Source organism: Leuresthes tenuis, unplaced genomic scaffold (genome assembly GCF_036924035.1).
Source record: "Leuresthes tenuis unplaced genomic scaffold, fLeuTen1.0.hap1 SCAF_5, whole genome shotgun sequence".
Taxonomy (NCBI): domain Eukaryota; kingdom Metazoa; phylum Chordata; class Actinopteri; order Atheriniformes; family Atherinopsidae; genus Leuresthes; species Leuresthes tenuis.
In genome coordinates, this window is record NW_027325359.1 from 430,662 (window position 1) to 458,247 (window position 27,586).

Consider the following 27,586-nt stretch of genomic DNA (forward strand, 5'->3'; position numbering starts at 1 on the left):
ATATCTGACATTGTGGCGTTCGCTGTCCCCTCAGATTTGCAGGGAAAACTTTATCCAGCCCAGTTTCTCATCATAAGCTCTTTTAAACTCGTTTAACATAAAATCTTTGATTAAATGATTAGTTATATAGTTTCTGAGCTAAAAACACTCCAAACAGTACTTTGTAGAGCTTTCTACACTGATAAGGAAATCCAGTTAACTTAACTGGTGAATTATTGCCCAAAATATTGCTAAAATGCTTTAATAAAACACTGGAATCCAAAGCTTATGGATCAATATGTGATGGAAGAGTTATTAACCAATTAAACAGCTATTATTCTAACGATTTGGGCCATTCAACATGATATCTGACATTGTGGCGTTCGCTGTCCCCTCAGATTTGCAGGGAAAACTTTATTCAGCCCAGTTTCTCATCATAAACTCTTTTAAACTCGTTTAACATAAAATCTTTTATTAAATGATTAGTTTAATAGTTTCTGAGCTAATAACACTCCCAACAGTTCTTTTTAGAGCTTTCTACCCTGATAAGGAAATCCAGTTAACTTAACTGGTGAATTATTGCCCAAAATATTGCTAAAATGCTTTAATAAAACACTGTAATCCAAAGCTTATGACTCAATATGTGATGGAAGAGTTATTAACCAATTAAACAGCTATTATTCTAACGATTTGGGCCATTCAACATGATATCTGACATTGTGGCGTTCGCTGTCCCCTCAGATTTGCAGGGAAAACTTTATCCAACCCAGTTTCTCATCATAAACTCTTTTAAACTCGTTTAAACTCTTTTTTTAACATAAAATCTTATGATTAGTTTCATAGTTTCTGAGCTAATAACACTCCAACAGTTCTTTTTACCCTGATAAGGAAATCCAGTTAACTTAACTGGTGAATTATTGCCCAAAATATTGCTAAAATGCTTTAATAAAACACTGTAATCCAAAGCTTATGGATCAATATGTGATGGAAGAGTTATTAACCAATTAAACAGCTATTATTCTAACGATTTGGGCCATTCAACATGATATCTGACATTGTGGCGTTCGCTGTCCCCTCAGATTTGCAGGGAAAACTTTATCCAACCCAGTTTCTCATCATAAACTCGTTTAAACTCTTTTAACATAAAATCTTTTATAAAATGATTAGTTATATAGTTTCTGAGCTAATAACACTCCAACAGTTCTTTGTAGAGCTTTCTACACTGATAAGGAAATCCAGTTAACTTAACTGGTGAATTATTGCCCAAAATATTGCTAAAATGCTTTAATAAAACACTGTAATCCAAAGCTTATGGATCGATATGTGATGGAAGAGTTATTAACCAATTAAACAGCTATTATTCTAACGATTTGGGCCATTCAACATGATATCTGACATTGTGGCGTTCGCTGTCCCCTCAGATTTGCAGGGAAAACTTTATCCAACCCAGTTTCTCATCATAAACTCTTTTAAACTCTTTTAAACTCGTTTAAACTCTTTTAACATAAAATCTTATGATTAGTTTCATAGTTTCTGAGCTAAAAACACTCCAACAGTACTTTGTAGAGCTTTCTACCCTGATAAGGAAAACCAGTGAACTTAACTGGTGAATTATTGCCCAAAATATCGCTAAAATGCTTTAAGAAAACACTGGAATCCAAAGCTTATGGACTCAATATGTGATGGAAGAGTTATTAACCAATTAAACAGCTATTATTCTAACGATTTGGGCCATTCAACATGATATCAGACATTGTGGCGTTCGCTGTCCCCTCAGATTTGCAGGGAAAACTTTATCCAACCCAGTTTCTCATCATAAACTCGTTTAAACTCGTTTAACATAAAATCTTATGATTAGTTGTATAGTTTCTGAGCTAATAACACTCCAACAGTTCTTTTTACCCTGATAAGGAAATCCAGTTAACTTAACTGGTGAATTATTGCCCAAAATATTGCTAAAATGCTTTAATAAAACACTGTAATCCAAAGCTTATGGATCAATATGTGATGGAAGATTATTAACCAATTAAACAGCTATTATTCTAACGATTTGGGCCATTCAACATGATATACTAAGAGACTAAAAGAAGTAGCCAATCAGCTGTCGATGGTCTAAGGGAAATAAAAGTGTTTTAGTCAAATTTAAAGTATTTTTTGTTCATTTTGGGGTTTGTTCTGAGCTCTCCGGCTACCTCAGAGTTTTTAGGAGCTACAGATCCACAGAAGGGCGGAATAGAGTCCAATTATAAGAAATATGAGTTGCTGCATTGTCTCTCTGTTGCTTTGACCAAAGTAAGACGTCAGGAAATGGTGTCAGCCTGTGAAAACAGCTGTTCTAAGTGTCCATGTGAACCTTTCTTCCCTCCATCACACACGCTTCAGACCTTCCTGCTGGCTGAAGAGTACCACCGTGAGTCCATGTTGGTTCAGTGGGAGCAGGTGAAGCAGCGAGTGCTGCACACGCTCCTCGGAGCCGGAGAAGATGCTCTGGACTTCAGCCAGGATGTGGAGGTAAGAGAGCTGCTTCAAAGGAGGCTTTTTATCCAGATGACATGCTGTCTCAGGCTGTTTGAGACCTCAAATATCACAGTTTTGCTCAATAAAAACGCTGATTTTGCTCAGACTTTGGAATTTATGGCTGTTTTTTTGTTAATTACATCCTCAATCACTGCAGGTTTCCTTACAGAAAGACTTAATTCCACCTGTTTCAAGCTTTTAATAACAAAAAAATCAGCTGTTTCCTGTCTGATGTTTTAAAAACTCTACTGTTTTTCAGTAATATTGATCTAATTTGAGTGACTTTAGCTGTAAACTGTAGAAAGGACTTATTGAGTCACTCGAAAAGCATCCATTTTGTATCACACTTGGGCTGAATATGTCTGCTCAAATCTTTCAGATAGATCTCCTGTCACTGCGTACTTTTAACTCTGCGCCAACTCGTCTAAACTAACCAAAATAGCAGTTTCATCTAAGACTCACAGATGCTATTTTTGTGCTCGCTGTGTGTAAAATAAGCCTTTCATCCTGCGTGTCGTCCCACGGGAGATATCCCAGCATGCATTTGGCAAAAGCCACGTAAACTCGCTGATTGAGGTGACCTTCTACTTGGGCTGGATTCTGAAAATACAGATTATTTAGCAGGGGAAAGATGCAGGAAAGATGCAGGAAAGATGCAGGAAAGATGCTGTAGAGTCAGCTGACGGCTCCTGCAGGACATGACTTGCATGCAGGCGGTTTAAAGCCGTTCGGCTGAGTTCAGGGCAGCTGCTAAGTCTCTCTTCTCTGTTCCAGCCCAGCTTTGTGAGTGAAGTGACGGCTCCAGGGCGGAGTGCTTTGGACAGTGTGGAGGTGGCCTACGGACGGCAGGTGAGTCGGCATCAGATCGAGTTTAATAAGCTTTATTATGGTTTTCTGAATGTTACAAAAAGCATTGCAGTGTCCTAAATTAATGATTTTAAATAAGCTTTATTATGGTTTTCTGAATGTTACAAAAAGCATTGCAGTGTCCTAAATGAATGATTTTAATAAGCTTTATTATGGTTTTCTGAATGTTACAAAAAGCATTGCAGTGTCCTAAAAATAAATTATTTTAATAAGCTTTATTATGGTTTTCTGAATGTTACAAAAAGCATTGCAGTGTCCTAAATGAAAGGTTTTAATAAGCTTTATTATGGTTTTCTGAATGTTACAAAAAGCTTTGCGGTGTCCTAAAAATAAATGATTTTAAATAAGCTTTATTATGGTTTTCTGAATGTTACAAAAAGCATTGCAGTGTCCTAAAAATAAATGAGTTTAATAAGCTTTATTATGGTTTTCTGAATGTTACAAAAAGCATTGCAGTGTCCTAAAAATAAATTATTTTAATAAGCTTTATTATGGTTTTCTGAATGTTACAAAAAGCATTGCAGTGTCCTAAATGAAAGGTTTTAATAAGCTTTATTATGGTTTTCTGAATGTTACAAAAAGCTTTGCAGTGTCCTAAAAATGAATGATTTTAATAAGCTTTATTATGGTTTTCTGAATGTTACAAAAAGCATTGCAGTGTCCTAAAAATAAATTATTTTAATAAGCTTTATTATGGTTTTCTGAATGTTACAAAAAGCATTGCAGTGTCCTAAAAATAAATGAGTTTAATAAGCTTTATTATGGTTTTCTGAATGTTACAAAAAGCATTGCAGTGTCCTAAAAATAAATTATTTTAATAAGCTTTATTATGGTTTTCTGAATGTTACAAAAAGCATTGCAGTGTCCTAAATGAATGATTTTAAATAAGCTTTATTATGGTTTTCTGAATGTTACAAAAAGCATTGCAGTGTCCTAAATGAATGATTTTAATAAGCTTTATTATGGTTTTCTGACTGTTACAAAAAGCATTGCAGTGTCCTAAAAATAAATGATTTTAATAAGCTTTATTATGGTTTTCTGAATGTTACAAAAAGCATTGCAGTGTCCTAAAAATAAATTATTTAAATAAGCTTTATTATGGTTTTCTGAATGTTACAAAAAGCATTGCAGTGTCCTAAATGAATGATTTTAATAAGCTTTATTATGGTTTTCTGAATGTTACAAAAAGCATTGCAGTGTCCTAAAAATAAATGATTTTAATAAGCTTTATTATGGTTTTCTGAATGTTACAAAAAGCATTGCGGTGTCCTAAAAATAAATGATTTTAAATAAGCTTTATTATGGTTTTCTGAATGTTACAAAAAGCATTGCAGTGTCCTAAAAATAAATGAGTTTAATAAGCTTTATTATGGTTTTCTGAATGTTACAAAAAGCATTGCAGTGTCCTAAAAATAAATTATTTTAATAAGCTTTATTATGGTTTTCTGAATGTTACAAAAAGCATTGCAGTGTCCTAAATGAAAGGTTTTAATAAGCTTTATTATGGTTTTCTGAATGTTACAAAAAGCATTGCAGTGTCCTAAATAAATGATTTTAAATAAGCTTTATTATGGTTTTCTGAATGTTACAAAAAGCATTGCAGTGTCCTAAATAAATGATTTTAAATAAGCTTTATTATGGTTTTCTGAATGTTACAAAAAGCATTGCAGTGTCCTAAATAAATGATTTTAAATAAGCTTTATTATGGTTTTCTGAATGTTACAAAAAGGATTGCAGTGTCCTAAAAATAAATTATTTTAAATAAGCTTTATTATTGTTTTCTGACTGTTACAAAAAGCATTGCAGTGTCCTAAATGAATGATTTTAATAAGCTTTATTATGGTTTTTATTACCATTTTTTACTTATTGGCAGACAGAATACTAAGACATGTTTTTGTAATTATTATCTAGTTTGATTTGCATCAGTTCCACAGTATTATCGTACGTTTTTACCAGAGAAATCCATCTTATTTAAAGTAATTGTCTTTGGCAGTTTGGCCTTTTTTCGCATTTCTTTTTCTAATAACTGTGGAATTAGATAAAAATCCCTTTCTGTCGGTTTTGTTGAGCCCAGTTGGAGTCTGTGAAGCCGTCAGCCAAATCGTTTGGTTGAAACCAGGTCAAAAGAGCCAGGAAATGGCAGATCAAAGATATTGATTCCTGGGCTGTAGCGAGGGTAAAGCTCCCCTCTCCATCCTGTCTGACCTTCTCTTTTCCACCCTGTTTTGCCTCTGATTTGCCTCTCGGTGCCTCCTTTCCCACCATGTGTCGACACATCGCGTGTGGCGTCGTTTGTCTGATTTTCGTCGTCTTCTTTGATGACCTTTTGAATGTTTTGATTCTTTTTGTGCTGTTTTTCATCGTGAATCATCTCACTCGGTGGACATAAGTCCTGCTTTTACCTTTTGGAAGCCGAGGATGCAGATGGAGCCTCGAAAACTGAGAATTATTAGTGTTTTTCTTACTTTTTTCATCACTTCTGCCTCCTTTAGATCTACATTTTCAACGAGAAGATAGTGAACGGGCACATTCAGCCTAATCTGGGAGATTTATGTGCTTCAGTGGCAGAAAGTCTGGATGATAAGGTAAGAACATTGATCTGTCATGTGTGCTGTTAGCTTCATATGTAGCACTTTTTTATCTGCACACAGGCAGGAAAAACCTTTTTCAAAACCATTTAATGAAAGCTTTCTTTTTCTTGTCTGTAATAAAACTGGAAACTGAGTCTCCATGTGACGTTTTGCTGTGTTTAAACCTGTATTTCTGTAGCTGTTGGCACATAATTTGATCCTTTTGAGTAAATTCCTGGTAAAAAAAAGATCATTCTGGGCTTCAGTTTTAGTTTATAGCAACACATGACTTATGTCTTATGGATGATTTGAGAAGGGAATGTCTGCACTGTTTCAGAAATGCACCATTAAGCGAAATATTTCCACTTTTTTTTGGTTTGAGCAGGCAGACATCAAGCCATCTTTTACTAAACGGTTGATTTATACATGCAGGAAAGCAGTTGATAATACAGTTAAAACTGCATATTATTGTCCTTTTCACTTGAAATCCAGCGGCAAACAGCTGTTTTGAAATTTAGATGGAAAAAAATGGGAAAATCTGATTATTGTGAATGAAAATGACTTTTCCAAAGTCTTAAATGTTTTACTTGATCATATATATTTGGTGTTTGATAAGTCGGGGAAGCCATTTGGCAGCCTGTTAATCCACGAATCGCGCTCTCTGGCCCCCAGAACGTATCAGACTTGTGGCTGATGGTGAAGCAGATGACAGACGTGTTGCTGGTTCCAGCCAAAGACACCATCAAGAGCCGCACCTCAGTGGAAATGCAAATGGCCTTCGTACGTCAGGCGCTCAACTTCCTTGAGAACAGGTAACCGGGCCTCGGGTCTCCCAATGCCTGCTCTGTATATCAAACTTGAAAGCTGTGGCCTGAAATGAAGGTGCAGTTGGTCAGGTTTTGCTAAACCGTGCTAAACTCCTCGTTTGCAGCTATAAGAACTACACCATGGTGACCGTCTTTGGGAACCTCCATCAGGCCCAACTTGGAGGTGTGCCTGGAACATACCAACTCGTTCGCAGTTTCCTTAACATCAAACTACCCGGGCCCCTACCTGGCATGCAGGTAACACTCACTCACTCAGTGCTAAAAGACAACATGACCTGGAACTAGTGATTAGTTATTAAGATCCCATATGAGTTGATTTAAGCCTTGCGTTGGTGTTAATATGTTTATATTATCTTATTCAATTTTGCTGTATTTTATTTGATTGCATTTACTGTTATTTTATTGTTTTGTACTTATTCTTTTCTTTATTTATTATCTGATGTAAAGCACTTTGGTACCGAAATGGATTGTTGTAAAGGGCTGTAGAAATAAATTACATTTACATTTACATTTAATTTCCAAAAAGGATCAGAAACCTGCATGAGGGGCACAATCAGGGTCTAAATCATAGGTGTCAAACTCTGGCCCGCAGTGTAATTATATTTGGCCCGCGAGGCAATTTAAATTAATATTAGAGTTGGCCCGCCAGTATTATACGGCGGCAGCGCATTCACCGCTTATACTACAAATCCCATAATGCTTTGCTGTTGTTTTGGCGCGTCAATTAGAACAGAGGCAGACACGCCCCCTCCTTCGTGTCATTAGCATCTATGCTAGCGGTCTTCTTGCGCACTCCTTCGTCTGAAAGCCCCGTGCTTCTCCCCCAGATCCGACTTCGACCTCAAACCACAGCTGTCACTGTTACCCTAGCTAAAAATGGCCAAAAGAAAGGCAGAAAATAGAACTTTTCTGGACAGGTGGGAGACAGAATATCTGTTTATGTAAAAGACAGACCTGTTTGTCCTGTTTGTGGAGCCACCGCGACAGTAACTAAGGAGTAACTAAGGAGTAACTAAGGAGTAACTAAGGACATAATATCAGACGACACTATGAAACGAAACACCAGGACAAATATAAGGACCTGAACACAGCTCAAAGGAGCCAGAAAGTAAAGGAGATGAAAAGAGGTTTATGTTATTTTATTTTCAAATTTATTAGCCTGTGAAAGAAGCTAATTTTGACATAAATCAGAAGGCTGCAAACAGAAAGGAGGCATTAAATTTTAATTTTAATTTAATATGCCATTGATATGTTTTTATTATTGTTATTATTAGCAGTTTTGCCCCCCTGGACTTTAAAGTTAAGCCTTGCTGGTTCAGTATTCATTGTTCAACTTGTTGGGTTCCATATTAAAAGGTTAATTTGCTTTGTTCAATTTAAAATTTCGGCCCACTGTGTATTTGAGTTTGACCCCCCTGGTCTAAATAAAACATGCACACATGCTTATATGCATTCAACAAAAAGGCTGGATGCACTGGAAGTGCTTTCAATATGGGGGCAGAATCCTGATTGAAATCTTTGCTGAAACATTAATAAACCTCAGTTAAATAAGTGTATTAAATGTGTTTGCAATAGGATGGAGAGATAGAGGGCCACCCTGTGTGGGCAGTGATCTACTACTGCCTGCGCTGCGGTGATCTGAATGCAGCCATGCAGGTCGTGAACCGAGTCCAGTACCAGCTGGGAGACTTCAAGACCTGGTTTCAGGAGTACATGAACAGCCCCGACAGGCGGTGAGAACGCCTCACATCGGTTTGTGCACACTTAAAAATGCCGTCGCTAATATCTGCCTCCTTCATCCCTTCAGCCTCTCCCCGACCTCAGAGAACAAACTCCGGCTTCACTACCGCAGAGTGCTGAGGAACAGCGCCGACCCGTACAAGAGAGCCGTCTACTGCCTGATCGGAAAGTGCGACATCAACGATAACCACGGCGAGGTGGCAGACAAAACCGAAGACTACCTCTGGCTGAAGGTGCTCCACCTGATTCTTTCTGTGTTATTTCTAGCTTTGGCAGAAGTCGGTCTTCAATCTTTAATGGCGTCCCTCTTTGCCTTCCTTCTGGCTCTGTTGAATATTTACAGCCTGATATTTTGCCTTGTTTCCTCCCTGCAGCTCAACCAGGTGTGCTTTGATGATGACGGCAGCAGCTCTCCTCAGGACAGGCTCACTCTGCCACAGTTACAGAAACAGCTGCTGGAAGACTATGGTATGCAACTGCAAACATATCAGTTAAAGCTTCTGTGATGGATGCTGATCGCCTTCCTCTTTTCATGCTATGCCTGGGCTTTACTGGGCTTTGTTTCACTCATTTCCTCACATTCTACTTATTGCTGTAAGCCTTCAACCTTCTGCAAGATGATTCCAGTAAGAGTTCAAATAGAAACACATAGAAAATAGCGTCCTTTTTCCAGATTTCCGTTGCATCTTTCTTCTAAATTGTTTAAGAACAGACCGATGCAGCGTTTTATCTCCTGAGGAGGTGTTTCACGACCTCAACTGACAGGAAAACTGGATCAGCCACATCATTTGAGCTTATGTTATGGTTCACTTATTTAGCTTACAGCTTCACATACCTGTCTGCTGTATTGGTGCATTTTACTCACTCTAAGCTTGAATCATTCATATTCCCAAAATGCTACGTCGTATTCTCCCAAATTCCAGAAGCAAAGCAGCAGGATTCAGTGGATTGACAGGAAAACTGGATCAGCCACATCATTCGAGCCTATGTTATGGTTCACTTATTTAGCTAACCGGGGGCTCACACCAAAAGCTCACAACCCGCCGCTTGTACTTCTTCTGCCGCCGGAAGCGGCCAAAGGGGCGGGGCTTATATGTATAGCAACTAGCATATATATATAATAATCCATCCATACATCGGTTCCTTCTTTCACCATGGATCGTACTCTTGGCAGCCTTCTTTGTGTTTCTTTGTGTTTGCGCTCTGCCGTTTTCCTCTTTTTTCCCTTTTTTTCCGCCTTTTTTCCGCCTTTGGAATCCAGATCGGCCCTAATTGGCTGTTGTCGCGTAGCATCACTGCTCATTTGCATAAAGTTGAGCCTTTCTCACCTCTTGAAGCTCACAACGCCAGCTTACATTGAAAATGAATGGCAGCTTGCCGCTCACGACACTCACAACCCGCCGCTTGTACTTCTTCTGCCGCCGGAAGCGTCCAAAGGGGCGGGGCATATATGTATAGCAACTAGCATATATATATAATAATCCATCCATACATCGGTTCCCTCTTTCACCATGGATCGTACTCTTGGCAGCCTTCTTTGTGTTTCTTTGTGTTTGCGCTCTGCCGTTTTCCGCCTTTTTTCCCGCCTTTTTCCACCTTTTTTTCGCTTTTTTTCCGCCTTTTTCCACCTTTTTTTAGCCTTTTTTCCACCTTTTTTCGCCTTTTTTCACCTTTTTTTCCACCTTTTTTCCGCCTTTTTTCACCTTTTTTCCCGCCTTTTTCCACCTTTTTTTTTTAGCCTTTTTCCCGCCTTTTTTCCGCCTTCGGAATCCAGATCGGCCCTAATTGGCTGTCGTCGCGTCGCATCACTGCTCATTTGCATAAAGTTGAGTCTTTCTCACCTCTTGAAGCTCTTGAAGCTCACAACGCCAGCTTACATTGAAAATGAACGGCAGCTGGCCGCTCACGATGCTTTTGGTGTGAGCCCCGGTTACAGCTTCACCTGTCTGCTGTATTGGTGCATTTTACTCACTCTTAGCTTGAATTATTCATATTCCCAAAATGCTACGTCGTATTCTCCCAAATTCCAGAAGCAAAGCAGCAGGATGCGTCAGCAGTTGTTAATTTTTTCATTTTACAAACTCTTCTCTGGGTAACTTTCAGAGAAATGCAGGATGAATATTTCAACTTTGTTTCTGAACATTTGCTTCACTTTGGCGTAGTTTACAGCTTCAGATACTACAGTACCCGTGAACCTCAGCAGCCGTTGCTATGGACACCCAGCCAAGTGTGACTCAGAGGTTTGTCATAGTCGGCTGGAACAAAAGTTCTGGTGTCTGTGGAATAATGGATTTTCCTCAGCTGCTAACTCATTCTGACACAGAGCTGCTCGTCCTTTATAGGTCTCGAGTTATCTTTTATTTTTGCAGCAGTCGGTCACCTGCCGTCAGCAGAAAATGAAACAATCCCCTCCATTTTCTTCAGTTAACTGCTGGGAAGTAGGAGTAACTGAGAGGATAAAACCAGGTCATACAATGCAAACCTCCCGGCTGCATCCCGCTGCGGCCCTAATCTCTCTCCTTCATGTCTCAGAGCAATGAATATTACAAAAAGGGACTAAGGGCACACTTTCAGATGCATCCTCCCACAGGGCATCTCTTGGTGTTGGACATGTTGTTGGAGGTAGTTGCATGAGAGCTGAGAAGAGAGTTTAAGCATCTCATCTCAGCATCTCCAGCAGCTTTCTAAGCTATAAACAGGCTTAGCTTATCTAAGCCTCAAACTATCCGACAGACTTTGATTCTTCAACCAAAATCAATTAAAAATACAAAAACAAAGCAGAAACAACCCCTGATGCACTAGCACAGGAGTGTGGGAGCATTGGGGCTCCTGGAGGCTGAGAAAAGAGCCGTTTTCTCCCGAGTGTTGCCCCCTCTGTGGGCCGAGGCTGCCTCCTTCAGATAAGGCAGCCGACTGTCGGACTCTCGCCGCTCTGCCCGAAGCCTCGTTCTGTTTCCTCTCTGCTGCTCGGCTCGTTCGGGTGTCTGGCGCAGTGTTCTTTGTTGTCCTCCATCTTGCTTCGCAGCAGGATATAAAGCCTAAAAACCAGCCTCCTCCTTTGCTGCATCCTTTTCTATTTCATCCCTCTTTCTTTCTTTCTCGTCCCTTTTCCCTCCCACAGATTCTTGTCCTCTTTAACGTGCTCTCCTTGCATTTCTTTGTCGGTTCTTGTTGCACACCGGGCTGCAGCCTCCCTCCCTCCCTCCCCCACACTCCTATCTCGCCTCCTCCATCCTTTTTTCTTCTCTTCATCGCTCCCTCTCCCTCATGCGCTCTCGCTTTTTGAACTAAAACGCTGTAAGTCTGAGATAAGGCTATAAAATGGCTGACATGGTCCACCCTGCTCTGCTCCTCAAACTTTCAGCCAACAAGAGGATTAAGAATTGTAATTAAAAAGTAAACTTGATGACTAAGTACCTGCACTTTTTCCTCTGATTTCTTGGGGGAAAAAAGAACAACAAAACCTATTCAGACCTTGGGTAAAACTGGGTCTATAAGCGTCCGCTGTTGAATAAAATCACTTTCTTTTAAGTTGCAGAATGCTGAATTTCTCCCAGTTAAATCTATTCGGGTTTAAAAACTCACACATTTATCTTTACTTTTACCTGCAGCTCATGAAGTTTGTTCAGTTCACTTGAGTTTCAGCTCAAATTGAACTTAAAGCAGAGATCTAATCAGATTCCAGGTCCTTTAAAGACTCTTTAAAGTAGCTTTTAATGAGCTGTGATGTCAGAGTCTGAGAGAAGTCGAGGCTTCGGCTTTCATTTAGTTAAATTTAGATAACTGTGATTAAAAATGTTGTCTTTTGATCATTTGATGCCATTATTCTTGGTAAAACTGTCCACAGTCCTGTTGTGATGTTTGCCGAGTGCCGAGATGTGATCGCTCTGCTTTTAGAAGTCAAATGAATGGAAGATGAATGGAAAGTGGCGCCAGCGCTCTGCTCAGGAGACATTAAAGCATAGTAGATGAAGGAGGGACAAAGAAAAGCTGATATTTAAGGAGCAAACCTGCGAAACAGCGTTTAAACGGGGATGGTTTTAGTTGAAGTAAAGTATTTACAGTCACTTTCTGTGGATTTCCTGGTGGTTTGGGTTTGATTTTGGCAAATATTCGTACTCTTTTCAGATCAATAATCAAACTTTTGTCCCCAGGAGAAGTAGCGTTTGTTACTTTTTTACATTTTATACATTTTAATAGTTTGTTAATGTTAGTTTATTGCATGTTTAATCTGGACAAACCTTTGCCATCGGCCTCTTAGGGCCTGAGATGCTGCTCTAAATGTTTCACAGCCACCTTTATCGACTGAAAATTACATTTAACTGGTCAAATTTAAGCAGAAACAGCTGGAGAGTGACTTCTTCCTGAGTTTACTGACAGGTTTAGGTGATCCTGGAGGTGAAACTGGTCAAATTTAAGCAGAAACAGCTGGAGGGTGACTTCTTCCTGAGTTTACTGACAGGTTTAGGTGATCCTGGAGGTGAAACTGGTCAAATTTAAGCAGAAACAGCTGGAGAGTGACTTCTTCCTGAGTTTACTGACAGGTTTAGGTGATCCTGGAGGTGAAACTGGTCAAATTTAAGCAGAAACAGCTGGAGAGTGACTTCTTCCTGGGTTTACTGACAGGTTTAGGTGATCCTGGAGGTGAAACTGGTCAAATTTAAGCAGAAACAGCTGGAGAGTGACTTCTTCCTGAGTTTACTGACAGGTTTAGGTGATCCTGGAGGTGAAACTGGTCAAATTTAAGCAGAAACAGCTGGAGAGTGACTTCTTCCTGAGTTTACTGACAGGTTTAGGTGATCCTGGAGGTGAAACTGGTCAAATTTAAGCAGAAACAGCTGGAGAGTGACTTCTTCCTGAGTTTACTGACAGCTTTAGGTGATCCTGGAGGTGATCCTGGTCAAATTTAAGCAGAAACAGCTGGAGAGTGACTTCTTCCTGAGTTTACTGACAGGTTTAGGTGATCCTGGAGGTGAAACTGGTCAAATTTAAGCAGAAACAGCTGGAGAGTGACTTCTTCCTGAGTTTACTGACAGGTTTAGGTGATCCTGGAGGTGAAACTGGTCAAATTTAAGCAGAAACAGCTGGAGAGTGACTTCTTCCTGAGTTTAATTACAGGTTTAGGTGATCCTGGAGGTGAAACTGGTCAAATTTAAGCAGAAACAGCTGGAGAGTGACTTCTTCCTGAGTTTACTGACAGGTTTAGGTGATCCTGGAGGTGAAACTGGTCAAATTTAAGCAGAAACAGCTGGAGAGTGACTTCTTCCTGAGTTTACTGACAGGTTTAGGTGATCCTGGAGGTGAAACTGGTCAAATTTAAGCAGAAACAGCTGGAGAGTGACTTCTTCCTGAGTTTACTGACAGCTTTAGGTGATCCTGGAGGTGATCCTGGTCAAATTTAAGCAGAAACAGCTGGAGAGTGACTTCTTCCTGAGTTTACTGACAGGTTTAGGTGATCCTGGAGGTGAAACTGGTCAAATTTAAGCAGAAACAGCTGGAGAGTGACTTCTTCCTGAGTTTACTGACAGCTTTAGGTGATCCTGGAGGTGAAACTGGTCAAATTTAAGCAGAAACAGCTGGAGAGTGACTTCTTCTTGAGTTTACTGACAGGTTTAGGTGATCCTGGAGGTGAAACTGGTCAAATTTAAGCAGAAACAGCTGGAGAGTGGCTTCTTCTTGAGTTTACTGACAGGTTTAGGTGATCCTGGAGGTGAAACTGGTCAAATTTAAGCAGAAACAGCTGGAGTGAGACTTCTTCCTGGGTTTACTGACAGGTTTAGATGATCCTGGGGGTGAAACTGGTCAAATTTAAGCAGAAACAGCTGGAGAGTGACTTCTTCCTGAGTTTACTGACAGGTTTAGGTGATCCTGGAGGTGAAACTGGTCAAATTTAAGCAGAAACAGCTGGAGAGTGACTCTTCCTGAGTTTACTGACAGGTTTAGGTGATCCTGGGGGTGAAACTGGTCAAATTTAAGCAGAAACAGCTGGAGAGTGGCTTCTTCCTGAGTTTACTGACAGGTTTAGGTGATCCTGGAGGTGAAACTGGTCAAATTTAAGCAGAAACAGCTGGAGAGTGACTTCTTCCTGAGTTTACTGACAGGTTTAGGTGATCCTGGAGGTGAAACTGGTCAAATTTAAGCAGAAACAGCTGGAGAGTGACTTCTTCCTGAGTTTACTGACAGGTTTAGGTGATCCTGGAGGTGAAACTGGTCAAATTTAAGCAGAAACAGCTGGAGAGTGACTTCTTCCTGAGTTTACTGACAGGTTTAGGTGATCCTTGAGGTGAAACTGGTCAAATTTAAGCAGAAACAGCTGGAGAGGGACTTCTTCCTGAGTTTACTGACAGGTTTAGGTGATCCTGGAGGTGAAACTGGTCAAATTTAAGCAGAAACAGCTGGAGAGTGACTTCTTCCTGAGTTTACTGACAGGTTTAGGTGATCCTGGAGGTGATCCTGGTCAAATTTAAGCAGAAACAGCTGGAGAGTGACTTCTTCCTGAGTTTACTGACAGGTTTAGGTGATCCTGGAGGTGAAACTGGTCAAATTTAAGCAGAAACAGCTGGAGAGTGACTTCTTCCTGAGTTTACTGACAGGTTTAGGTGATCCTGGAGGTGAAACTGGTCAGATCTCCTTAACTTCTTGTCCTTAACCTGCTGTAATCTTCCTTCTCCACAGGTGAGTCCCATTTCTCTGCCAGCCAGCAGCCCTTCCTGTACTTCCAGGTGCTGTTCCTGACGGCTCAGTTTGAGGCGGCGGTGGCGTTCCTGTTTCGGGTGGAGAGGCTTCGCAGCCACGCCGTTCACGTGGCGTTGGTCCTCTACGAGCTGCGGCTGCTGCTGAAGTCCTCAGGTCAAAGCGCTCAGCTCTGTGAGTCTAATCGCCTTCGTTTTACCTGCTGACCCACGTTCCAGAGCCCTGAGAGATTCCAGTTAAATCTGCGTTTGCTTTACAGTGAGTCAGGAGCCTGGCGACCCTCCTATGGTGCGCCGCCTCAACTTCATCCGTCTGCTGATGCTTTACACCCGGAAGTTTGAGTCCACCGATCCCCGGGAAGCTCTGCAGTACTTCTACTTCCTCCGGTAAACACCTTAACTCACCGAGCCACGCCCCATTGGGTCATTTCCTCACTAAACTTAGATGCTAATTACTGTAATCCACCTCCTGCTCCGTGTCGCTCTGCAGGAATGAGAAGGACAGCCAGGGAGAGAACATGTTCCTGCGCTGCGTCAGTGAACTCGTTATCGAGAGTCGAGAGGTGAGTGACCCGCTTTCAGTGTGAGGCCTGCAGAAAAGGCCTCGCAGCACAGTTAATACAGCTGGGTTTAATACTTTGGAGAGCTTTGGTCCTTTAAAAAGGGTCAAAGCAGCACATTAAATTGGGCTCTTCATCCCTTTTGGTTCATCAGAACTCTGCAATGATTAAGAATTGCTGTGCAAAGCTAATTTATTACATTAAGGAGCATTTTTATGAGGTTTTTATAAGACTGAGAAGGTAAAACGCATCTTATGCTGCGTAATTATGTGAAATATTAACTTGAATAAACTGTTTTAGGTGTTTTTATTGGATTTGCATGAGAAATAATCCTGGAACCAGGTTAGATCTATGTCTGGGTTGTATTTATTTGACATTTCAGCGTATATTTAACGTGTTTTTGGTGTTGTTTCCTGCAGTTTGACAGTAATTATGTAAAATATTAACTTGAATAAACATTTTCAGGTGTTTTTATGGGATTTGCATGAGAAATAATCCTGTAACCAGGTTAGATCTATGTCTGGGTTGTATTTATTTGACATTTCAGCGTATATTTGACGTGTTTTTGGCGTTGTTTCCTGCAGTTTGACAGTAATTATGTAAAATATTAACTTGAATAAACTGTTTCAGGTGTTTTTATTGGATTTGCATGAGAAATAATCCTGGAACCAGGTTAGATCTATGTCTGGGTTGTATTTATTTGACATTTCAGCGTATATTTGACGTGTTTTTGGCGTTGTTTCCTGCAGTTTGACAGTAATTATGTAAAATATTAACTTGAATAAACTGTTTCAGGTGTTTTTATTGGATTTGCATGAGAAATAATCCTGGAACCAGGTTAGATCTATGTCTGGGTTGTATTTATTTGACATTTCAGCGTATATTTGACGTGTTTTTGGCGTTGTTTCCTGCAGTTTGACAGTAATTATGTAAAATATTAACTTGAATAAACTGTTTCAGGTGTTTTTATGGGATTTGCATGAGAAATAATCCTGGAACCAGGTTAGATATATGTCTGGGTTGTATTTATTTGACATTTCAGCGTATATTTGACGTGTTTTTGGCGTTGTTTCCTGCAGTTTGACAGTAATTATGTAAAATATTAACTTGAATAAACTGTTTCAGGTGTTTTTATTGGATTTGCATGAGAAATAATCCTGGAACCAGGTTAGATCTATGTCTGGGTTGTATTTATTTGACATTTCAGCGTATATTTGACGTGTTTTTGGCGTTGTTTCCTGCAGTTTGACAGTAATTATGTAAAATATTAACTTGAATAAACTGTTTCAGGTCTTTTTATTGGATTTGCATGAGAAATAATCCTGGAACCAGGTTAGATCTATGTCTGGGTTGTATTTATTTGCCATTTCAGCGTATATTTAACGTGTTTTTGGCGTTGTTTCCTGCAGTTTGACAGTAATTATGTAAAATATTAACTTGAATAAACTGTTTTAGGTTTTTTTATTGGATTTGCATGAGAAATAATCCTGGAACCAGGTTAGATATCTGTCTGGGTTGTATTTATTTGACATTTCAACGTATATTTAACGTGTTTTTGGCGTTGTTTCCTGCAGTTTGACAGTAATTATGTAAAATATTAACTTGAATAAACTGTTTTAGGTCTTTTTATTGGATTTGCATGAGAAATAATCCTGGAACCAGGTTAGATCTATGTCTGGGTTGTATTTATTTGCCATTTCAGCTTATATTTAACGTGTTTTTGGCGTTGTTTCCTGCAGTTTGACAGTAATTATGTAAAATATTAACTTGAATAAACTGTTTCAGGTGTTTTTATGGGATTTGCATGAGAAATAATCCTGGAACCAGGTTAGATCTATGTCTGGGTTGTATTTATTTGACATTTCAGCGTATATTTAACGTGTTTTTGGCGTTGTTTCCTGCAGTTTGACAGTAATTATGTAAAATATTAACTTGAATAAACTGTTTCAGGTGTTTTTATGGGATTTGCATGAGAAATAATCCTGTAACCAGGTTGGATATCTGTCTGGGTTGTATTTATTTGACATTTCAGCGTATATTTGACGTGTTTTTGGCGTTGTTTCCTGCAGTTTGACAGTAATTATGTAAAATATTAACTTGAATAAACTGTTTCAGGTGTTTTGATTGGATTTGCATGAGAAATAATCCTGGAACCAGGTTAGATATATGTCTGGGTTGTATTTATTTGACATTTCAGCGTATATTTAACGTGTTTTTGGCGTTGTTTCCTGCAGTTTGACAGTAATTATGTGAAATATTAACTTGAATAAACTGTTTCAGGTGTTTTTATTGGATTTGCATGAGAAATAATCCTGGAACCAGGTTAGATATATGTCTGGGTTGTATTTATTTGACATTTCAGCGTATATTTAACGTGTTTTTGGCGTTGTTTCCTGCAGTTTGACAGTAATTATGTAAAATATTAACTTGAATAAACTGTTTTAGGTGTTTTTATTGGATTTGCATGAGAAATAATCCTGGAACCAGGTTAGATATATGTCTGGGTTGTATTTATTTGACATTTCAGCGTATATTTAACGTGTTTTTGGCGTTGTTTCCTGCAGTTTGACAGTAATTATGTGAAATATTAACTTGAATAAACTGTTTCAGGTGTTTTTATTGGATTTGCATGAGAAATAATCCTGGAACCAGGTTAGATCTATGTCTGGGTTGTATTTATTTGACATTTCAGCGTATATTTAACGTGTTTTTGGCGTTGTTTCCTGCAGTTTGACAGTAATTATGTAAAATATTAACTTGAATAAACTGTTTTAGGTGTTTTTATTGGATTTGCATGAGAAATAATCCTGGAACCAGGTTAGATATATGTCTGGGTTGTATTTATTTGACATTTCAGCGTATATTTAACGTGTTTTTGGCGTTGTTTCCTGCAGTTTGACAGTAATTATGTGAAATATTAACTTGAATAAACTGTTTCAGGTGTTTTTATTGGATTTGCATGAGAAATAATCCTGGAACCAGGTTAGATATATGTCTGGGTTGTATTTATTTGACATTTCAGCGTATATTTGACGTGTTTTTGGCGTTGTTTCCTGCAGTTTGACAGTAATTATGTAAAATATTAACTTGAATAAACTGTTTCAGGTGTTTTTATTGGATTTGCATGAGAAATAATCCTGGAACCAGGTTAGATATCTGTCTGGGTTGTATTTATTTGACATTTCAGCGTATATTTGACGTGTTTTTGGCGTTGTTTCCTGCAGTTTGACAGTAATTATGTAAAATATTAACTTGAATAAACTGTTTCAGGTGTTTTTATGGGATTTGCATGAGAAATAATCCTGGAACCAGGTTAGATATATGTCTGGGTTGTATTTATTTGACATTTCAGCGTATATTTGACGTGTTTTTGGCGTTGTTTCCTGCAGTTTGACAGTAATTATGTAAAATATTAACTTGAATAAACTGTTTCAGGTGTTTTTATGGGATTTGCATGAGAAATAATCCTGGAACCAGGTTAGATATATGTCTGGGTTGTATTTATTTGCCATTTCAGCGTATATTTAACGTGTTTTTGGCGTTGTTTCCTGCAGTTTGACAGTAATTATGTAAAATATTAACTTGAATAAACTGTTTCAGGTGTTTTTATGGGATTTGCATGAGAAATAATCCTGGAACCAGGTTAGATATATGTCTGGGTTGTATTTATTTGACATTTCAGCGTATATTTGACGTGTTTTTGGCGTCGTTTCTTGCAGTTTGACAGTAATTATGTAAAATATTAACTTGAATAAACTGTTTCAGGTGTTTTTATTGGATATGCATGAGAAATGATCCTGGAACCAGGTTATATCTATGTCTGGGTTGTATTTATTTGACATTTCAGCGTATATTTGACGTGTTTTTGGCGTTGTTTCCTGCAGTTTGACAGTAATTATGTAAAATATTAACTTGAATAAACTGTTTCAGGTGTTTTTATTGGATTTGCATGAGAAATAATCCTGGAACCAGGTTAGATATCTGTCTGGGTTGTATTTATTTGACATTTCAGCGTATATTTAACGTGTTTTTGACGTTGTTTCCTGCAGTTTGACATGCTGTTGGGAAGGTTAGAGAAGGACGGCAGCAGGAAGGTAAGAAGACTCTCCATTTCCCCTGGTCTTCCTCTTCATCCTCTTCACCTTTCTGCTCCTTTCCTCTTCTCACTCTTTGTCTTCCTTACATGTTCCAACACGCCCTGTTAAGCAGCGCCGCTCAGCCGCCACGCATCAGAAACCTCCTCCTGATTCAGTTTCTTTACTTTTCTCACATCCGTTTGAGGCTCAGATCACTCTGTTTCATGCATTCAGAGATGCTGCGAGGCACCTGCATGCCGTCTAATGGAAGGTTTTACAGTTTTATTTGCTGTAAAAGAAGAATATATGTGTATATTCAGGTTTTCAGGGAGGTTTTATCACTAAATATACACATAGAAGACGAGATAAAAGGAAAAGAAGGAGTAAAGTGTGTTTGTAAAGGAGCAAAAGTCCCTTAACTGATGGGTGTTTAGCATCTTATTACTGATACTTTGAAGGAAACAGTAGGAAAAGCCTCCTGATTGCTTCCATTTCCCCTCTTTCTTTGTTTCTTTTGCACCTCAACAATAGATAAAAAAATTAATTTAAAAAAAAAAACTGAAGGCAGTTAAAATGGCTGCCGGTGCAGATTCTTATTAAAACTGTATTTTCTTTAAAAAATGATAGAATTAAACCAATAATGGGTCCGCTGCCCTCTTCTCTTTCATAGATCTGTAATTCTTTCACCTAAAGTGTGTCTGAAAGCTCACTTAAAGCTCTTAGAAACAGATAAATACTTACTTTTCATCTGTATCTGGCTCTTAGAAACAAATAAATACTTACTTTTCATCTGTATCTGGCTCTTAGAAACAGATAAATACTTACTTTTCATCTGTATCTGGCTCTTAGAAACAGATAAATACTTACTTTTCATCTGTATCTGGCTCTTAGAAACAGATAAATACTTACTTTTCATCTGTATCTGGCTCTTAGAAACAGATAAATACTTACTTTTCATCTGTATCTGGCTCTTAGAAACAGATAAATACTTACTTTTCATCTGTATCTGGCTCTTAGAAACAGATAAATACTTACTTTTCATCTGTATCTGGCTCTTAGAAACGGATAAATACTCTCTCTCATCTCTTATCTCTTCCCCAGCCCGGAGTCATTGATAAATTTGCCGGCGACACCAGAATAATCATCAGTAAAGTGGCTTTAGAGGCTGAGAACAAAGGCCTGTTTGAGGAGGCGGTGCGACTCTACGAGCTGGCCAAGGTGAGCTGGCCTCTTTGCTTCTTTCCGCTGCTCCGTTCCCTGCAGAGCTGCGGGTTTTAGAGCCTCTCGTTGTCTCTTCACCTGCTCAGAGCCCAGATAAGGTGCTGGAGCTGATGAACAGGCTGCTGAGTCCGGTCATTGCCCAGGTCAGCGCGCCTCAGTCCAACAAGGAGAGGCTCAAAGCCACAGCCGTGGCCATCGCTGAGAGGTAAACGCACGCCGGCGCCCGGCTCCCCCGGCTAAGAGCTGCTCATTAAAGCCTGTCTCCGCCGCAGGTATCGCTCTCAGGGCGTCGCCGGAGAGAAGTCGGTGGACGGTACCTTCTACCTGCTTTTGGACCTGATGACCTTCTTTGACGAGTACCACGCCGGCCACGTGGACAGAGCCTATGATGTGAGTGCGGCTGCGCTGTGGGAGGGGGAGGGGCTTGTTTTGGTGCTGGTGGTTATTTCTGGTTCTCTGACAGGTGATGGAGCGATTAAAGCTGCTTCCTCTCAGTCAGGACGGCGTGGAGGAGAGAGTGGCCGCTTTCAGGAACTTCAGCGACGAGGTGAAGGTCCTCTGGAGACGCTTTTCTGTCAAATCTGTGTAAAAACGCTGGATTTGGACCTTTTCTCTCTGCCTCTAGGTGCGGCACAACCTGTCGGAAATCCTGCTGGCCACCATGAACATCCTGTTCACCCAGCACAAGCGCCTGAAGGGGGCGCCGGCGGGCACAGCCGGGCGGCCACAGCGGGCCGCGGAGGACCGAGACATGGTGAGGAGTTTTAGAGTAAAGCAGGAAAAGCTGCTGTTTGTGACGATTACAGGTGAATTAAACTGTCCAAAAATGGGAATATGAAGCACTTTAGGTTAATTTTTATGAATAAAACCATAATTAGTTCAATAAAGTTACTTTAACCTGATTATTTAGGAGTAAAATATTATTCTTTTATTATATTATTATTATTATATTATTTTATTATATGATATTATTATTATTATATATAATATTTTTTATTATTATATATTATTATATTTTATGATATTATTACTATTATATAATATTATTTTATTATATCATATTATTATTGTATATAATATTATTTTATTATTATATAATATTATTTTAATATTATATATTTTTTTATTATTATTATTATATGATATTATTTTATTATTATTTAATATTATTAAATTATATGATATTATAATTATTATTATTTAATATTATTCTATTATATGATGTTATTATTATTATTATATATTAATATATAATATTATTATTATAATATAATATAATTTTATTATATAATATTTTTAGGTGAGGTTTTGTCCTTGAAACTGAGTAAATTAGCTAAATTGGTTCGTTGAGCTGCAGTTTATTCTAACTTGTTTTAATTTAAGCAGATTTTTTTAAATGTCGCCCCACATATCCTTTAATCCTTAGTGTTTTTCAGCAGTTTGATGCATCTGTCTTAGTTTAATCTCTCCAGCCAAGCACAGGCCGTGTTTACTCTCTGGAAACGATGGTTCATGTCACCTCAGGTGCAGGTAAAACGCTGGAAACGTGCCATTTTACTCGGTTCCATCTGCTTTAAAGCTCATAAACTGCACTTTTAACACGTTATTTAGATCAAACACAGACAGAAACATAGTATTTAACTCTGGTTGCAACAATACTTCGACATATAAGATTTAAAAAGATGCAAATCACGGTTTCTCCATAAATCGCCCACATGGACGGCGTCTCTTACAGCCGTTTCCACGGCGACTCGCAGCTTAAAGCGTCCCCCGAAGCCTGCCAGGGTCACAGGGCAGGGTTTTAACGCTCTTCTTCTTCTTCTTCTTCTTCTGCTGCAAACAGGAGCTGCGCAGCCAGGCCAGAGCCCTGATCACCTTCGCCGGCATGATCCCGTACAACATGGCGGGGGACACCAACGCTCGCCTGGTGCAGATGGAGCTGTTGATGAACTAGAAACGCCTAAAACACACCGACCCGTCTGGGTTTGGACTCATTTTGTCTCGTAGAAGCTGCTGCTTCGTTGTTCCATCCTCTGAGTTCCTGTCACCTGTCGGTCTGCCTTCTTTTTCCTTTTTGTTGTTTCATATTTGTACCTTTTTAATGATTTGAATAAAAAAGAATAGGTTTACTTTTCAGTTGTCTTTTTATTTCCTTTGAAACATCCATCACATTTTCATTTGACCTTGTGTTCTTTTTGCTGTCCTCGATGCTTTGAAACATCAGAAACATTTGTGTTTTCACATAATTCTGCATTTGTTCGGGTTCGTTGGCTCAATCTGGAGCTTTTTATACGCATATATATAAGTTTTAAAGCTTTAAACACCAAAGATCGTGACTCAGAAGACCGTCAGACTGATTTCTCTCATTAATTTGTGTGCTTTGCATCATTTCTTCCCATGACTGGGTTATTTTCTCTGCATATAAGGGCTGAAGAATGAACTATTAATAGGATTTAGACAGAAATTACATGAGCTACATACAAAAAAACCCTCAATATTCTGGTTAAAATGTGTTTTTGAGCCATTTTTTGTGTTTCTGGGGGCAGAAAGTGGGATGAAACCTGTTTTTCAGCTCAGACAACATGGACGTTGCTCAATATTTCAGGGCTGCAGGCGGTGCTGTCTGTGAGGGGGCAGATGGTTGGACTGGGGGGCAATTTCTGCCTTTGTGCCAGGAGGTGCAGGGCGGCTGAGATGTTATTTTTTAATAGAAACGGTCATATTAGGTTCCACAGTGTTTGACTTTGTAGAATAAGATCTAACCCCCCCCCCCCCCCCCCCCCCCCCTGAACTTTGTCACACATTTGTCTTGAAGTTTAATTTAGAAAAGTCCTTTCAGCTCACAGCCGCCACACATCCCAGTTATCTGGCCACGCTTCAGCAGCCATTTACAGGAAGCTACCCCCCCCCAGCCCACCTGAAGCAGAGGATTAACAGCTGGTCCTTCATTTCTCAGCTGAAGTTTAATAGAAACCCCCCCCCTCAGGCCCACTCACTCTCCCTCAGATGGAGGCTCATTCAGGTTTAGCTCTACTAAAGGCCTCCATTTTGTCTTATTCGTCTTTTTTCAGGCATGTTGCTTTAAGTTGTCAAAGTGTCTCAGTCACCGGTCAAATTGTTGCTGATTTATTTATTTTTTAATCCTTATTCTTATTATTTGACAGGCATTTGTCCTTAGATGGAGTAAATCTGATTTCCAGCAGCAGCAGCAGACCTCGGTGTGTGTGCCGCAGCTGGTGTTGTGAATCAGGCCGATGACAAACACCTTCTATAAGCCGGCTATTTCACAACACCAGGGTGGCACCGCCCCACTGACATCAGGACTGACGAGCCCCGAAGAGACGAGGAAACAGGGTTTCTACCTTTTCTTTCTGTGCTTCTTGATCTTTTCTGTTCTTTTTCCTCTTGAATGAACAGAAATCAGTTTATTTTGGACTCCAGGACAGAAATAAACAAGAACTGGAACTTTGGTGTGAGGCTCTCCTGAGCTCCTGGTTTTAAAAAAGTAGAATTATCTCATCTTTAAAGATGTAAATAACTGAGCTTTCTGTGCTTCTTGATCTTTTCTGTATTTTTTTCCACTTGAATGAACAGAAATCAGTTTATTTTGGACTCCAGGACAGAAACTAACTACGTTTTCAGGTTATTTTTAATGATTCCTGCAGTCTCTGAAGCACAAACTTCTTTTTTTCTCTTACTAATGTGTTAATAAACTATATTACCTGGATTTTCCCTGTAGATTTGTGCTGTTTTTTTGGGTTGAGTTGCAGCAGATCAATGAAAGAATGACTATGATGATGATTTGAAATGATTGGGCTGCAGAAAACAGAACCAAAGCATCAGCAGAGGTCATGAAATGAGGTTTAACAGTTTCAAATCTGATTAAATCCAGCTCAAATCTTTAAGCTTGAACACAGAAGCTCCTCAACACTCATGAAAGTAAATCTTACAACAGTTTTCTCACGTTCTGGCTCCTTAAAAATGTCCTTTTATTCAAATGTTTCCGCTTCATTTCACAGATTTACTTTATAAAACAAGACTGGAACTTTGGTGTGAGGCTCTCCTGAGCTCCTGGTTTTAAAAAAGTAGAATTATCTCATCTTTAAAGATGTAAATAACTGAGCTTTCTGTGCTTCTTGATCTTTTCTGTATTTTTTCCACTTGAATTAACAGAAATCAGTTTATTTTGGACTCCAGGACAGAAACTAACTACGTTTTCAGGTTATTTTTAATGATTCCTGCAGTCTCTGAAGCACAAACTTCTTTTTTTTCTCTTACTAATGTGTTAATAAACTATATTACCTGGATTTTCCCTGTAGATTTGTGCTGGTTTTTGGGTTGAGTTGCAGCAGCTCATTAAAGTAAATTTTACAACAGTTTTCTCACGTTCTGGCTCCTTAAAAATGTCCTTTTATTCAAATGTTTCCGCTTCATTTCACAGATTTACTTTATAAAACAAGAACTGGAACTTTGGTGTGAGGCTCTCCTGAGCTCCTGGTTTTAAAAAAGTTGAATTATCTCATCTTTAAAGATGTAAATAACTGAGCTTTATGAGGTGTTATCAGGCGTTAACCTGCAGCAGATCTCGCTTTGAGCGTTTGAGTGGTCAGCTAGACTAGAAAAGCGCTGTACAAGTACAAGTCCATTTACCATCTGATGGCTTTCAACAAAGATTTGAAACATTTTGCTGTGCTTGGAGGTGGTTTTCCTCTCCTTTTTCCCAGTATTTCTGCTATTCAGCATCACAAAAGTGGAGGTTTGGATATTTTAATTGTTATTTTAGCCAATATATTACAGCTTAAAGTTGTAGTTTTCTGAAGGCCAGTGGTGCAGCTTGACTTTTACTCCCAATAATTTAACATTTTTGATGCTGTGTAAGATATCAGTAAGTGATTTGGCACCTCAGCCATTGTTACCTCTTGTGCTTCCAGCTCTTTATCACATGGGAGTTTGTCTATTAAAGAAGGAGGATGCACATCAGAAATGAACTCCTCATCATTTGGCGCTCTGGCTCTGCTCAGCCTCCTCTAAAGCAGATGGTCCTCGCTCTGATAGAAGAGGGATGCTGGAGAAAAATGGACTCCACCCTCTGGGTGTGATGATTTGGCACAGAGAGAATACAGTGACCTACTTATGGAATTCCCACAAGACACTAAATTCCCTCTATGGACCCATGAAAAGAGAACAAACCCCCCCCCCCACACACACACTGTTCTGACCTGCTGACATTTAAATGCCCCGACTCCTTTCTTATCTTTGCATTAGTGGTTTTTAAAATGGGATTGAAGTGTTTAGCAGTGGTTTTTTCAGACCTGGTTGCAGGTTTAGTTTCTACTGTAGTTGATCTTTATTATAAATATTGCCCCTGATTGATTTTTAGGGTTGTTATATTAGACTAAAAGATGCTTCGGTGACCTTTAGGAAGCACTGAATCACTTTCAGGTGACAATAGTGACACCTGGTGGGGAAATGTTGGCATTACAGACAGAGCTGGTGCTGAAACAGGTGAAGCAAGTTTATTATGTTGTTTATTAATCAGTCTATGCTGGAAATCATTTAAAAAAAAGATAATAAAAAGCTAATTTAAAGAAGACTACAATAGAACTGATTTCATTTGAATAAATTGTCATTAAAATGTCAGAAAACTGTGAAAAAAATGTTAAAATCACTCAAGATGAGTTCTTTTTGATTAAATAGTCATTCATAGAAGTGGATCCAGAGCTTTTAGATCAGGTTAAAAAGGAAATGCATCTATAAATATCACATTTAACTGTCCATACCAAGCTGCAGAAAATAAATTAATCGAAAATGAATATGTATTTGTATATATAATTCAGTCTGAACTACATTACTATGCTAATGCTAATGCTAAATACTTTGAGCTTTGTGAGACATTTTATCTCTTTTTACAATGCAAAAAACAGACAATTTCACTGCTTTTCGGGCATATAAAGCACTTTAGACCAGGTCCAGTTTAAGAACAACAACACATTGATAGGTCAGTTATGAGCTAGAATATCTTAGGTGGGATATGGATTTTTAACTCCTTTATTATAGCATTCAGACCAGCTTGGACCTGTCAAATCTGGACTAGATTAGAACTGGTTTCACAAACCATTATCTCTTTTTTTATGAGTTTATTCTGTGGGATAGTCCTGACTGACCCGTCTAACACTGGTTTTTGATCAGAATATGGAGTAAAATGTGCTAGATGTGCCATTAAAAAGCCATTAAAAAGGTATTTAGTAAAGATATGATAAACTGGGTCAGATTAGAGCAGCCTAAGTATTGTGGTTTTTCACCTGGACCTGGTTTAAGGCGGTTTACCTTCCATAAAAACAGTGAAATGTTCCTTTTTATCCAGCCAATCAGAATCTGTATATGAGAAGCTCCTCGTGGCCTTGAAAAACCACCACAGGTGTTACTGATTGGAAAGCTGCAGGTGTTGAAAAAGACGAGGACGGAGGCCAGAGTCCCGTTTGACTTTTAAATAAATTACATTTAAAGTCCAGATATATGAATTTATATTTTACGGAA

At 38.9% G+C, this 27,586-nt stretch overlaps 1 protein-coding gene across 2 annotated transcripts in view; it reads left to right on the forward strand.

Annotated features, from left to right (window-relative positions):
• The window catches only part of nup93 (nucleoporin 93), a 38,530-nt gene extending 15,401 nt beyond the window's left edge, over nt 1–23,129 (forward strand). For both annotated transcript variants that reach the window (XM_072385377.1, XM_072385378.1), the window contains 18 exons: nt 2,362–2,490; nt 3,271–3,345; nt 5,856–5,948; nt 6,606–6,745; nt 6,865–6,997; nt 8,336–8,493; nt 8,568–8,733; nt 8,875–8,968; nt 15,176–15,367; nt 15,453–15,579; nt 15,683–15,755; nt 19,802–19,846; nt 20,930–21,046; nt 21,136–21,254; nt 21,322–21,439; nt 21,513–21,596; nt 21,675–21,803; nt 22,893–23,129. In XM_072385377.1, the coding sequence (XP_072241478.1) occupies nt 2,362–2,490; nt 3,271–3,345; nt 5,856–5,948; nt 6,606–6,745; nt 6,865–6,997; nt 8,336–8,493; nt 8,568–8,733; nt 8,875–8,968; nt 15,176–15,367; nt 15,453–15,579; nt 15,683–15,755; nt 19,802–19,846; nt 20,930–21,046; nt 21,136–21,254; nt 21,322–21,439; nt 21,513–21,596; nt 21,675–21,803; nt 22,893–23,003 (2,103 nt within the window). In that variant the 3' untranslated portion in view covers nt 23,004–23,129. The remainder of the gene's footprint in view (nt 1–2,361; nt 2,491–3,270; nt 3,346–5,855; nt 5,949–6,605; nt 6,746–6,864; nt 6,998–8,335; nt 8,494–8,567; nt 8,734–8,874; nt 8,969–15,175; nt 15,368–15,452; nt 15,580–15,682; nt 15,756–19,801; nt 19,847–20,929; nt 21,047–21,135; nt 21,255–21,321; nt 21,440–21,512; nt 21,597–21,674; nt 21,804–22,892) is intronic.
• The last annotated feature ends 4,457 nt before the right edge of the window (nt 23,130–27,586 follow it).